General features: G+C 35.1%; 1 protein-coding gene across 1 annotated transcript in view; it reads right to left on the reverse strand.

Moving 5' to 3' along the window:
- Positions 1–823: 823 nt before the first annotated feature.
- Positions 824–13,918, reverse strand: part of RPS6KA5 (ribosomal protein S6 kinase, 90kDa, polypeptide 5) — an 87,407-nt gene continuing 74,312 nt past the window's right edge. Inside the window, exons 13-19 of the mRNA XM_010003750.1 lie at positions 13,534–13,667; positions 10,593–10,686; positions 9,211–9,381; positions 5,665–5,856; positions 4,955–5,114; positions 3,809–3,972; positions 824–2,844 (exon numbers count right to left, since the gene is read on the reverse strand). Coding sequence (XP_010002052.1) covers positions 2,605–2,844; positions 3,809–3,972; positions 4,955–5,114; positions 5,665–5,856; positions 9,211–9,381; positions 10,593–10,686; positions 13,534–13,667 — 1,155 coding nt within the window. The 3' untranslated portion in view covers positions 824–2,604. The remainder of the gene's footprint in view (positions 2,845–3,808; positions 3,973–4,954; positions 5,115–5,664; positions 5,857–9,210; positions 9,382–10,592; positions 10,687–13,533; positions 13,668–13,918) is intronic.

Genomic DNA, 13,918 nt, shown 5'->3' on the forward strand with positions numbered 1-13,918 from the left:
TCTCTCAAAACCTATGTGAAATAAACTCTGGCAATTCTTGTTTCATCAGTTTGTTAAGCAGTAGTTTAAACTTCCCAACACAGAAATGTACTGGGTTCCCAATTTTAAGAAGTTATTTCAGCTGATTCACAATATTCCAAATCCATCTGGTATCCTAAAGTTTCTTACACTTAAATGAAATCAAATGGGAAACTGTTTTTTGTTGTTGCCTTCACCTCAAAGAAAAAAAAATACCAAGAACTTCTCAAAGTGCAAACTTTGCAAGCAATCAATTCTCCGACCTCCCAATTTACTTGTATTGTCTGCATAACAAGTATTAATGGTGGATTGTTTGTTGTATTTACAGCCAGTTTATTGGGGAGAGGGAAAGTATTCTTTTACAAACGAGCCATGTTCACTATTGAGATTACTTCCAAAGAGAGCATTCAGAAAGCAAGCCTGAATATATTACATTGACAATTATTTTTCAATATTTTAACATCGGCCACTTAAAATTGGTTGTGTTATTAGCACATATACTGATCTTTAAATATACTACTTCTACATAAACAGTGCAAATCTCTATATTCACATCAACCTGAAATTAATGCTGCAATTACTGTTGACATTCACATCAAGAAAGTAGTAAACTATTTCACATGAGCAATTCCAAAACCTCAGAATGCCATTGTTAATACTAAAGAAACACAGAACAAACATGTTGGGCTTCAAAGCCTTGTTTTGATACACACGATCCCTGTAAACATGGATGTATTGTATTTCTCAATACTGATATCTGATAGAATTCTGTAAATAAAATCACTGATAAAAACAAGTCTTAACCTTTTTTGCATAGGGTTTGGATTAAGGTTACCTTAAAATAGAGCAAGCAGTTAACAAAGTCCCCTCATCAACTAGTCTTCCATTACACAAATTTAGGCATATGATTAACTTTACACAAGGAGTGTCTGCGACTTCAGTGGAAACTTACACATGTAAGCATTTGCAGAACTGGAGTCATTTTTAGCACTTAAGTTACCCCTAGTCATTGAGAATATGAGCAATAAAAGAGCTCTCCATAAATTTATTATAAAATATGCTGATTTAAAAGTTTATGCTGATATTTCTGTAAGTCACATTTATGATTCCAAACAGTTATGTACATACTATACTATCACAGTAGGAAATACTTCACTGTAGAACACCACAGTGAACAAGTTGTGAAGCACAGTGTTCAATATAATTTCCCTTTAGTATTCCCAGTGCATAAGTTGTTAACATCTACACTACACAAGGTGCCCAGGTCTAGTATTTGTTATATACAATGTAAAGGAAGATAGAAAGAGCTTTGCAGTTTAAAGTAAGGAACGAAAACAGTGGGTAATACAGGGATTCACTCCTGCAAAGTACAGAATTCTCCTTCACAATGACCACAGCCACCAAATATGGTGGATTTCAGGTCATTCAATCCAGTAAAACAGTGCTCAGCACCTTGTAGAAAGGGACATCAGAGTGCACTTTATTATAAAACATCTCCTTTTGATGTTATAAAGTGCAAAAAAGAAAGCATATATTCTAATATTTTACAGTCACTATTAAACTGCCATATTTGCACAATGCAAAATTCAAATAATCTGGTATACACTTTGTATGGACCCTAGAATAACAAATGTTGAAAATGGAGTTTTTGCATCGCAAAAAAAAAAATCTTAGTATTTTAAGTTATTGTGTAAATAAAAAAGAAAATATAAATTATAATTATTGAAATAGATATTTTAACGTGACCATTTTCCAAAGCATTCAGTATGAAATTTCACTTTCTCTTATAGCATTACTTTTTAGAATCTGCAAAATATTTTAAAAGTTAGAAACTCTAAAAAGTAGAAATAAAAATTATGTTATCACAGTTCTAGACACCTCACCTTATCAGACGTATTTCAACCTAGATGGTTTTTTTTTAAAAGAATAAATAAATAAAAAAAAGAACTTAGACTTATTTTCCCAGTTTTTAGAACAAGAAATACGGAGTTACTTTCTAAAACAACCTAAATGTCCATAAAACTTAATTTTGATCTTAAAATTCAAATAAATGGGATAGGATGTAACCACAAATTTAAAAGGCCTTGAAGTACAACACTCCTTTGGTGCATGGTACCAATTATTCCTTACATGTATGAAGAATCAAATTCTATGACAGTCTTCACACAGCTGGATAAAAAGTAGATGATCCAAGAGTTCTATGTGTTACAGAGCTTTTTTTTCTTTGAACAGTGGGGAAGAAACTCAGAGGAAAATTCTGACACTGAGAAATAGTCTTCCTCCAAGCTGTACCACGAGCAGAGTAGCTCCTTACCTTGAGCTTGACTGCACACTAGTAATTTAGCCCTAAGAGAATGCAATGTTGGTTGTATAATAGCATTATACCATATCCAGTGATGCAAAACTTAATGCTAAAAAGAAATGTATTGAAATACAAAGCTAAAAAGGTATGACTGAAATACATTTTTAAAGCAACAGACATATTCCTGTAGCCTGTGAGCCACAGATAGGAAGGACGGCAGAAGACAATATAGGTACGACCAAGTTTATAAACATTTAAATCTTCAACAGGATATTCTCTGCTATTCAGTCAGAGAATTGGAAGATAGTTTCTGGGTTATTGCTGTCTGTAGGGTTTGTTGGCTGCAGTGTCTTTGTAGGTGTAGTTTTACCATGAGAATGAGAGGAAGAAGAATGTGAACTTTCACTGGAGCTGCTACGTGTCTCTGTGCTTGTACTTGTTTTTTTCATTTTCCTTCTCTTTGCAAGAGGTGCCTTGTCAACATTCTGGAGACAAAATCCTTCCCTTTTGTACTTGTTAAAGGCCTGTTTAAAAATAAAAGGTAATTCCAAGCTTTTCAAGATGTTTAAGACATTTTATGTCTTGTAGCTTATTATGAATGTTCTATGGTAAACCATAAGATAAACTGTAATCTCTTTACAGATCCCTACTGATTCTTATTGCAGCTCTAACAATAATTTTACTAGCCTTTATGTGTATTTCAGAGCCAATGCATAACATTATTAATTGGCATCTTCCCCTTCCTGTTCTTTTTAATTTAGAAGTGCTTTTTATTAAGCCCAAGACCTATTTAAGACTATATTTTCTGAAAATACACTTAGTTAAAATACAGGGTTTTTTTCAGCCCAAATTATGTTGCATTGGGACCTCTCCATGTAATGAATTCCTTCTTTTTCTCTTCATAGTAATATACATCTACAAGTATTTCAGAACAAATCCATTCAATTTCAGTTTATTCTCTGTAGGAGAAATAATAGAAACAACACTATAACTCAACTGTTTGATAATACTGTTGCAGTTCAAATGTTTTTAGCAAATATGCAATGGTAGACAAGGAAGTCCATTACAAAAAGTATCCATGTTTAAAACATCAACTAGATATGTTTTAGGAATGTTACCTTGCTTTTGTAACCATAAGGACAAGAAGTCAAACGGTTATTTCAGTTAAACAGGAAGTTTCTTCTCTTTTAAAAAAGTCTGAAGACCTTCTAATAGGCTTCTCTAAGAAATATAATATTTATAATAGCTTTTCATAAAATGTCTCTTAGTACCCAAAATGCCACTAGTATATGTGTTTTCAAGAAATTTATTCTTGTCTTACCATTCATGGTTTCACTCAATCATAGATATTAGGTATGGAGGGGAAATCATAGCTATAAGCAATCACTGAATTATAAGGACAAATACATTTTTTGATTAAAAGAAAACATCCAAAAACCTACATTAACACATTACAAAATCTAGCACATAAGATTTCTTGGAACTTACATGAAAAGTGGCTTTGACATAGGTATGCACCGAAGCTCCTGAAGAGCCTAAGTTATCAGGAGTCATCAGAGGGTTGGATGACAGCTGGCTGCCATCCTGAAGCCATTCATTGTATCGCAGGCTGGACATCTTAATTCTTTTGTTTGGATCCACTGTTAGAAGTCCTAGTAGAAATATATAGTTCTCTTCAACTGTGAGCTATTTTTCTTCTTGTATTTCTCAATTATTTTTAAGAAAATCCCATGTGTTGCTTTGATAAGTCAGTCATGACAATATTTATCCTAGGTATGCCAGTATTTATCCTAGATAAGGCTCATGCTATGTTACACTATCATCTTTCCCAGAAGAATCATTACAAGGAATTGCTATTTAACTCTTTGACAACTCGTATCTCTTCTTACAGAAACTCAGAACTATCAAATGATTTTTTCACTTTAAACCTGTCTAGGTTCAAGAGCATAAGCCTCAGATTATCTGCATGATCAACTCAAGTCTGAATCTGGAGATGCCTGTATTTTTGGCAGAAAAATTCCCTACAGCCTGCTTCTACAGAAATCCAGAACTCCATTTCAGTAGAACTAATATTGGTGTCTATCTTATGCTGAAAACATGATTAGATGCTGAAAAGCTTAAGGGGAATCAAAGCATGGCCAAGGTGAAGGAAGCAGCTCAGAAATACAGCAGTCTTGATAGATACATTAAGAAACAGCCTGAGGAAAGGATTATGGTAATACATTAATTTTCTGCAAAGCTCAACTTTTAAAACATTTATCTCATGACCTGGTGTTTTAATACAAGCAAAAATAACATAAAAGAACAACTCTGCTTCTAAGTATGTTTTAAAGAGTGAACTGACTTTTTCTGAAGCTCTTCAGTTACTTCTAAGCCTGCTAACCTACCAGCATCTCCATACATTAGAAAGCTCTCTGCTTGGCATAATAACAATTTGTATGTAATGCCATTCTGCTGTGCTCGACTTTACCCATACATTATATGAGGGGTCAGTACACAGCTCAAGCTGTGACTGTTACTCTATCATGTTAGGCACTCTGATGGTGATCACAGAATCCAGATCGTGTACAGTTCTCTAAATTTTAGCTTTTGAGATAAAAATATTAGGTACATGAAATATTTGTGAATACATACCTTGAATTAACTCTTTAGCCTCTTCAGAAACATTTTTCCAAGCTTCTCCTTCAAAGGAAAACTCCCCCTTTTTAATTTTCTTCATAATTTCCAATGCACTGGTACATGTCAAACTTTTGTCTTGAGACTGAAATGGTACCTGTCCTGATAGCATTGTATACTGTCATGAGAACAAAGGTAATGTTAACACAGTGTATTTATTGACAAGCCAATGCTATAGAATAAAACTGACTAGCAGAACTTTAAAGGTATAGAAAATTTTAAATATGCAAGAATTTATCTGAGGTCCTTGTTAGAAAAAAAAGATTCACCTGTTTTAGGAAATTATAGGCAAGACACTATGATATTTCTACCCAGTTTATATCTATTGAGATTATTTTTTTTATAAATCAATCACTCTTTGCAAACCAGATTCTGTCTCTTAATTGAAAATGTAGGAAGATATTGTGGATGCCTGTGAAATGTCCTAACAACAATATCTCTTTTTATGAACAAGGCAAGTATTTTATCCATTTCCAGAAACGCTGAACTTCATTTACTGCTTAGGAAATAACCTCTCTTTAGAACATACTGTTTGTACAGCAGTATTTTCACTTCACCTGAACTCAGTATCTACCCAACCCAAATCTGAAATTGTGTCAAGTCCTTTGCATTTTAACAAGAAGTAAATATGTACAATGAAGATCCAATTAAAAACTTCAGTCACTCACCAAAATGACCCCCAAACTCCACAGGTCACAGGATTCATCATAACCATTGTGATTCAAGAGCTCTGGAGCAGCATAATGAAGAGTAAAACATGGAGTCTTAAGAGGTTGATTATCAGGTGGTTTTAAACGAGCAAAGCCAAAATCAATTATTTTTATTTCTGAATTATCAGTTTCATCTGTAAACAACAAATTCTGAAAAACAAAGACAAAATCAATGCCAGTACTGCATAGAAAACTGGCTAGAATACTTAGTAGTGTTGGGTTTTTTTCTAGACTCACCACTACAGAAAACTGACCATTATCTAGAAAAAAGGGAACTGGGAGACATTAGGAATGGAAAAGTAGAAATAACTGTACTCAGAGATGAGAGAAAGCATGATGTGCTTGTCTGCCTCCTGTATATCTGCAAGTTGGGATAGTTCTGTCTGAGATTACTAAAGAAAACGGCTACTTAGCAGAGAACAGCAGGGAAAGTAATCTGGGGATGACTGACAAGAAAAAAGCAAATAAATCAAGATAAATGGAGAATCACCCAAACCAAATTAAGTTTTTTAAGCTTCAACTTCTTTCTGGCATATTGCAAATGACAGCTTTCTTGTGTGTGGAATTCTTGTTGTATGTCTTGCCTTGTGTCTGAATAGTCCTTGGTCCTCAACTGGTAACACACTGAAGCCATATTGCCATGAGCACAGTAATGCAAAAGAACTTGAAAGTGAAGGATGGTGGGCTGGAAAGTGCACCAATAGCTCAGTCGCTGGGCCGACTGCTGTTTGGCATGGATTTCAAAGTCAGCAGATAGGCCTTCTGGAAGGGACCTCGGTCCAACAGCGTTCAAGCATTGAAGGTCACAGAGCAGCCCAAACTAATAGCCTACTTCATACACAAAGCCAAAGAAACTTTGATATGGTAGTCTCTGAGAATTCCAGCTTTACAGTCTAACGGTGGCATCTCAGACTTGAACACAGACAAGCTGTTACCAGTTCAGAAGAAGATTTAAGGCCATCTCTTCTTCTTTTCCCTGAGTAATTACATTCGTGAAGATACAAGAGTGAAGCTAAATCTTAGGAGAACTAGCTGAAGCCAAGATGAATTTTAAATTATTTCTACTCCCTTGAACTTCTGTAAGAAGACAGGAGAAGAAAATGTTGCTCTTGCCTTTGCTGTTTAATCTATGGAATGCTACAAAAAGTCTTACTATTAGAAAGCCCATAGCTCCATTTAACTTTGAGTAATTCACTTATGTGTCACAAAGTAATTAATTTCAAATTCACTAAAAAGGGGGGAAATATACAAAAGGAGGAGTGGAAACAGATCAATAAGGAGAACATGAGAGCATTCCTTAAGGATAAATGAGAAAAGCTAGTACAAAGCAGTACTGCTGCTATAGCTTAATGCACAATCAGTAAAGTCAGTTTTTCATATTAAAATGTTGTGCAAAACAGATCTGAAGGAAGTCTAATTTCAGAAAAAATATTAATACAATGAGGATAGGTGATTAATACAATCCTCTTTTTTCTAAAGTGATGTTATACAGCCAACAAGTAAAAAAAAAGAGTTGCAATAATGTTGCTTTAAAAATACCTCTTAAGACAAAACTGAAGCTGGCTATGCACAGAAAGAAAGGTAGAGTCCAAGTGTCCCAAGTTGGGTTCAGACTACTGTGTTGATTAGGTAGATAAAGCATGTTTCACAAAACCCCACAGTAAAAGCTATATTCCACATATATTTTATATATATATGCACAAGTTATTTCTGCCTTGGTATGTTTTTTCTCATTTCTTTATAATCCAGTTTACAGATTAAGGATCACTTCACTGAAACAGTCCTCGACTCTTTTACTGAGGGGCTCCAAATGGTCACATACGCTACATTAACTCTTTATTTCTGTGAATTCACTTATCTTCTATCCAATACTTTTCCTCTATTTTGCAGAGCAATATATGTGACCTAATTACTACTGCTTAAACACAAGTCTTCCAGTCCATGCAAACACAAAAAAAGTCTCATCCTTAGTGATATAAAACCAGCCGTATTTTTTTTAAATATACTTACCAGTATTGCATTAGATGTCAAAGTTTAACATCAAACAAATCTGAATGGAATTGTTAGGAAAGCAATAGAATTTCCCATATATCTTTGCACAGAAAGGTGCACAAACCACATCTATATTGGGAAGTGTGCATATCCCTTACTAACTTCATGCCTGAACCTAAAATAGTAACTATCAAAACAACAAGCAGGAAGGAAACAGGCTGGTTAAGTCCAACTTTGTGGAGGCAATGCATTCTGCAGGCTCTTTGCTAACCCTTCATCACTTGGACTGTCCAGACTTCTGTTCCTGAACATGAGATAGAACTGGTGACTGCCTAATTTACTATGCAGCTGAAGCTCTGCTTTACAGAATCTGGCCTTTACACTTAAGGTGGCAATAAGACTAAAATCACGAGAATATGAAGACAGAAAGGTTTTCTGGGTTTTGTCTTTTTCATAATGACTTGTTTCAAAACATCACAAACTTTTTCCAAGAGTCACATTTTCAACTGACACATTAGATTTTCACAATAGCCTCTCTTTATTTAATGGCTTATTTAGTACAGAGACTCCAGTACAGACATACTTTCAACCACCTACATTTTGGACTGATTTTCAAAAACAGTTTATTATCAACACCTAACAGACCTCTTAAATTGGAAGACAGACCTGTTGAATTGTAATTACTATAAAGGAAGTAAGTTTGTAATACACCTGAATGTATGCTACAGAAAGATGAAACATCAGTAGGAATAAGGATAATTTTAAACTCCATATACAATAGGAGTAGCTGTTTTTTGAGGCATGATGACTGCAATCACCAATACAATACAGGAACTTCACTGGATGTACTAACATCAATTTATGCTATTCGTGGGCTAAAGAAAACTAACATATGCCCAAACCCATTGTTGGCAAAGAATAAGGAGCAAATATTTGCTGCAGGAAGCAGAACAAAGCCAGTTGTGAACTGAATCGTCTGCAAGACAAGACATTGTAGCACAATAAAAATACAAGACAAGTAGATTCTTTTGGGAAACTAATAGACTCCCTGAACTCAAGATCACACATCTTCATTAGTTGGTGGTTTATTTGTGGTTCATTTTGTGTTTAACTGGGACAGACAACAGTACAAGGGTGTCACAGTAACCTCCAAAGGAAGCCCTAGTGAGGGAATAAAAATCAAACAACAGGTGGAAAAGTACAGGCAAGTACCCAAGCAACATAGCTCTGCTTGTGAACTGTTTCATACAATGTGTACTAGTAAAACCTGTCCCCAAAAAGGAAAAGAATGTTCTTAAACAAGTTGGAGTGTTAATTGCTGACAAAATTAAAAATGTTTCTTGACAGTTACTTTTACCTATGAGCATAAAAATATGTGCAGATGAAAGTGGTAATGTTTTATTTAAAAAATAGAAGTAGAAAGCGGTAATAAAAGCTCGAAGAATAGAAATGTATCACATTCCAGGTATTTAATAACTTAATCTTTAAACATATGTAAGCAAGTCACTCTACCTCAGGTTTCAGATCTCTATGGACTACTCCTACATCGTGCATATGGCTCACCGCTGAAACAAGTCTTCGCATAATATGACTGGCTTCAGTCTCACTAAAATGTTTCTTTTTCTGAATACGTTCCAGCAATTCTCCTCCCTTCAGCAACTCCATTACTAGAAACGTGTGAAGCTGAAACAATAAAGAAAAACATGGGATGTTAGAAATTGAACACTACAAACCAACATTCATTCAGGAGATAGGTGCTATTCTGATAGGTTGTCAAAGCCTGAAGAAGTAACACTGCTGCTCACAGCAACACAGAAGGCCAGTAAGAAGCACCAAATTGCATCTCGGATTACATTCTTCCCATCAAGCTCACTGAGACTGAAGAAAGTCGATGTCTTCCCCATGTCCACTCATATTTATTTACAAAAATGCAATGCTTCCATGTAAATGGATAATTCTGTAGAGAGAATGCCTTTCTTTAGGCTAACAAAGCTGGGAAAAGCTCCATTTTTGCTGTTTAAGCCTGTTCTGATGCAGGGATATGTTTCTATTAATACGCATAAGGAGTTAGCCATTTAATGTTACTTAAGGTTATAGTACAGATTTTCCATTCTCTAAGGTTACTTTAGGAGTGCTCCACATGAGAACTCTCCTGGTTCATGTATAAGAAGTATGATGGGGATAGACTGGGATACATAGGGAGGCAAGAGAGTCCATGTTCCATTACAAAATCAGACTGGAACCACAGAGCAGTTTAGGTTGGAAGGGGCTTCTGCAGGACACCTGGTCAAATTCCCTAGCTCAGACTAGGGCCAACCTCAAAATTAGATCAAATTATGGCTTATTACATGCTGTGGATATACTGCATTACACTGAGGAAAAAAACAACTAAGGTGTCAAAATAAACCATAAACTGATCTCAGTATATTCTCAAACAGAGGCTCTAGTTTCACACTTGGTAATTTTGCAAGCTACTTGGTTATCTCCATTAAGTTACTAAAATGTAAGAAAAAAAGTCAGATGTGTAACCTTCATATGCAAGATTTCAAAATTATTTCACAAATATTAATTTACAATTCATGACAACCCCAAGGAAGGGGAATTAAGTACCTCAGTATCACAGATATGGAAACTAGGCCACAAACATATTGTATGATGATTAACAAAGTAGACCAACGACAGAAACGGGACTCTTATTTCTTTCAAAAATGTTTTGGATTTGTTAAAGAGTAACTGCAAGTTCCCTTGAATGCAGAACTTTTGCTTCACCTTCTATGCTGACTAGACCAAAGCCAAAGTTGTCTCCATAGTAACAGTATGCTTAACTCCTAGAAGTTATTAAAGAAACATAGCAATGTGTTTGGCAAGTGCTGATTATAATCTGTTCAAAATACCTGATCATGAAAAACTTCATGTAACTTCACTACATTTGGGTGTCCTTCACAGAGTTTCAGAGCTGTTATTTCTCTCTGGGTGTTGGCTTCCATTCTGGAAAAATCAAGCAGTCATTTTTGCACCAGTTGTACTGAGCAAATTGCACATTCAAAGCATTACACCTATTTTTTTAATTGCTTGCAATTCAGATTTTTAATATTACAACCATTTGAGCACAATTAAAAGCATATTTGCAGTAAGCTGAACAAAACTCTCCACATAACCCTGCAAGTTAGGACATTAAAAAAACCCCACCCAAATCATATAATGCTTTTTATGCAACTGCAACTTGCTACATAAAAAGATGAAATATTCTACAAGTGTTTCTATCTAAATCAAACCTTTCCCTTAGTCCAGGGCAATTTGACTTCACCTCTGTTCCTACAAGTATTAGTTAGTTAAGCTATATCTTGAAGACTCAAATTATTGGCCCAATTCTTTTCCATTCTTACAGGAGAGAAGTACTTCCAAAGCTTTATGGAAACTATGAGCTCTTAGGAAAAGAGAGTAACATCACCTATATGTGAACTGTGTTATACAAATGAACCCCTAAACAGGCTATTGTAAAAATGTGAAACGGAAGAAATAAGACCAACTCCAGATTAAAAATTACTGCGTAATTCTCGTTCAAGTAGTGAAATCTATAGCCACAAATGTGAACATGGTGAACACTACAAAAATTATGAGAATGGAGACAGAGCAGAACATTTTGTTTTCCACTAAATATATGTGTAGATTAATTTTGGGCAAATAATGCCTGAAAATTTTTGACAAAACTCTCTCCAAGAAAGTCTAAACCTATACTGACTTCAGATAATGGCCTTATGAATAACACAGAAGCTCTCACCACATGTTCTTAATTTTGATTGCTTGCCTGCCTACCCACAATTAGGACTGTAGTTACTCAGATTTTAAACATACAGTATCAGGAAAAATGAATGGGAGGCTCTAAGCAAGTTTACAGGACTCAACTATTTCATTTGCCTTCAAACACACAAATAAAACCTCAAATTGTTGGATGGAGGGCGGTCCAGCACTATTAACAAAGCAACACCACAGTGGAATTCTTGATAGTATCACAAAAAGGTTTGCCTAGGTGTAGGATTCATTTTTTGGCACCTTCAACAAATAGGAGTGGAAGACTGTCTGAATTTGAAGCCAAGAAGTTACTAGAAATCTACTGTATTTCTTCTTTTAACAAGAGTTGCTGGTGTGGTCCTCAAAACAGTATTAACAGTTTAATAGTTTCTTACTCAAGGTTGGTTTGTGTCCAGCAGCTCAGAGTGTGGGTTTACTGCTACCTCTAAATACTATACAAACATGCTCTGACTCTGCTCACAGCTTGCAATCCTAAAAAAAAATAAAAAAAATCTCTGTATACAGACCACTTCTTACCTTCATTTATCCTGATCCACCAAGATGAAGGAGAAAGACTAAAAGTACATATGAGCAATATAATTTAGGGATACAGTTCCTAAAAGTTTAGTTCTATGGGAAAAGTTAGTACTAGTTTGCTTACTATTATCCAGAAACAAAAAAATCCATGAGCTTAAAATGAGTTGGGAATACTGATCTGCAGCTGTGCTTGCACCACAGAAAAAAATCTGAATATAGACATAAGGCAGAGATTTCCAGTTTAAAATACCTAATGTTGCTGCCTACTGCACACTACTTGTTTAAGGTCTTATTATGAATGAAATTCTAGTTAATGGATCTCACAGGGTGAACTAGTTAACTGTAAAATACATACCTACAGTAGGATTCAGTGGCCTAAGCATAGGAAAGTTTGGAAGACATCAGCCATGAAGACATCTACATAAAGGTAGTAGTCACAAGACTGATGGGAAATGGAGGACAGACAGGACACCAACAGGTGGTAAAATGGCACTACATAGATGCTTATGTTGAAGTTACTGAATCCCACTACCACTGTCTTGTAATTCTGTCTCTCTATAGGCTCCACTAATAGTTTTGTGTAGGTCTCCATTAATCATAGCTAACTTAGGAAAACTGATTGAGATACCTATATTTACATGTCTTAATTTTGAACCTACCCCATCCAAAAAGCATGTCATAAAACACTTTAGCCTAGTGGACAGTTACTTCTAGAGTCTGGAAAAACAGAGGTACAGTCAAATGTCTTGGAGAAGAGATCACTATGAACTATCATTTTGATAGCAGAACATTCGCACTTTCCTTTCCCTTTCCTGCCAGCATCCTACAATACTCTAGGGACATTTTTACTAATGAATCCTGCAAAATGAAGATAAAATTCCATCAAATAATTTCTTCTCTTTATTTTCTTTCCTGGACAGAAACTGCCAAAGGTATCTATTCTGGAAAAGGACCAGATGGTCGCCATGCACAAAGCAAACTAGCTGCTTCCATTGTGCTGTTCTCTTCAGAATGTCCAAGAAATGAGATGCAACTTACAACTCCACAGTCCAGTTTTGTTGTACACACACACACACAATTAACTAAATCTGAGGCAACCCACACTACAGATTCTTCTTAAAAGCAATGTCCAAGGCAATCAACTGGGCTGCTTAGGAAAGGCAGCTAACATATGCCTGTATTCAGTTCACTTAGGTCTAAAGACAGGAGGGCTTTATACCTTACTCTGGTTAGCAGCAAAATTAGGGGAAATTAGGGTAGAACATAACTAGGAACGAGAAAAGTACTCTAGGTTTCTTCTTGTGTCCTCCCCAACAGAATAACGTTTTGTTTCAAAAGATTCTCAGAATCTTTTAAAGGTCATAAGATTACTAAGTTTCTGTAGATTCTTCAAATAGGACATTATTTTAAAATTATTTTTCCACTTCCAAAAATGTAGCGAACATTATTCTGATCCATGGGTGACAGTAAGCAAAGAAAATATTTTGTCTTATAGAATATTTATACCTTTTGCTAATTATTTTTACTGCATACTCTTGGCTAGTTTTCTTGTGTAAGCACTTTCGACAAATGGAAAAACTTCCTTCTCCCAATGGTTTCTCTTTCAGATCCAGTTCATATTGATGATAAAATGGAGAGTCCTGTTAGGAAACTGTCTGTATTTAGTTCCGCAGAATACTTTTAGTATACACAGTCAAAGACAAAGAGTAAAGTTCTGTGAGAATTTTTCATCTACATTTTAAAATGTAAAAGAGCTCTCTTTTTTGTAAAATATCTTAACTTCTATTTAATACAATGCATAACTTCATTTGAATAACCAAAGAGTAAAACTTATGTTACATTAAACGAACATAATCACTAAATAAATCATTACTACTACAATAGCTTAAGA

The sequence above is a fragment of the Chaetura pelagica genome, unplaced genomic scaffold, assembly GCF_000747805.2.
Source record: "Chaetura pelagica isolate M959 unplaced genomic scaffold, ChaPel_1.0 scaffold48, whole genome shotgun sequence".
NCBI lineage: Eukaryota > Metazoa > Chordata > Aves > Apodiformes > Apodidae > Chaetura > Chaetura pelagica.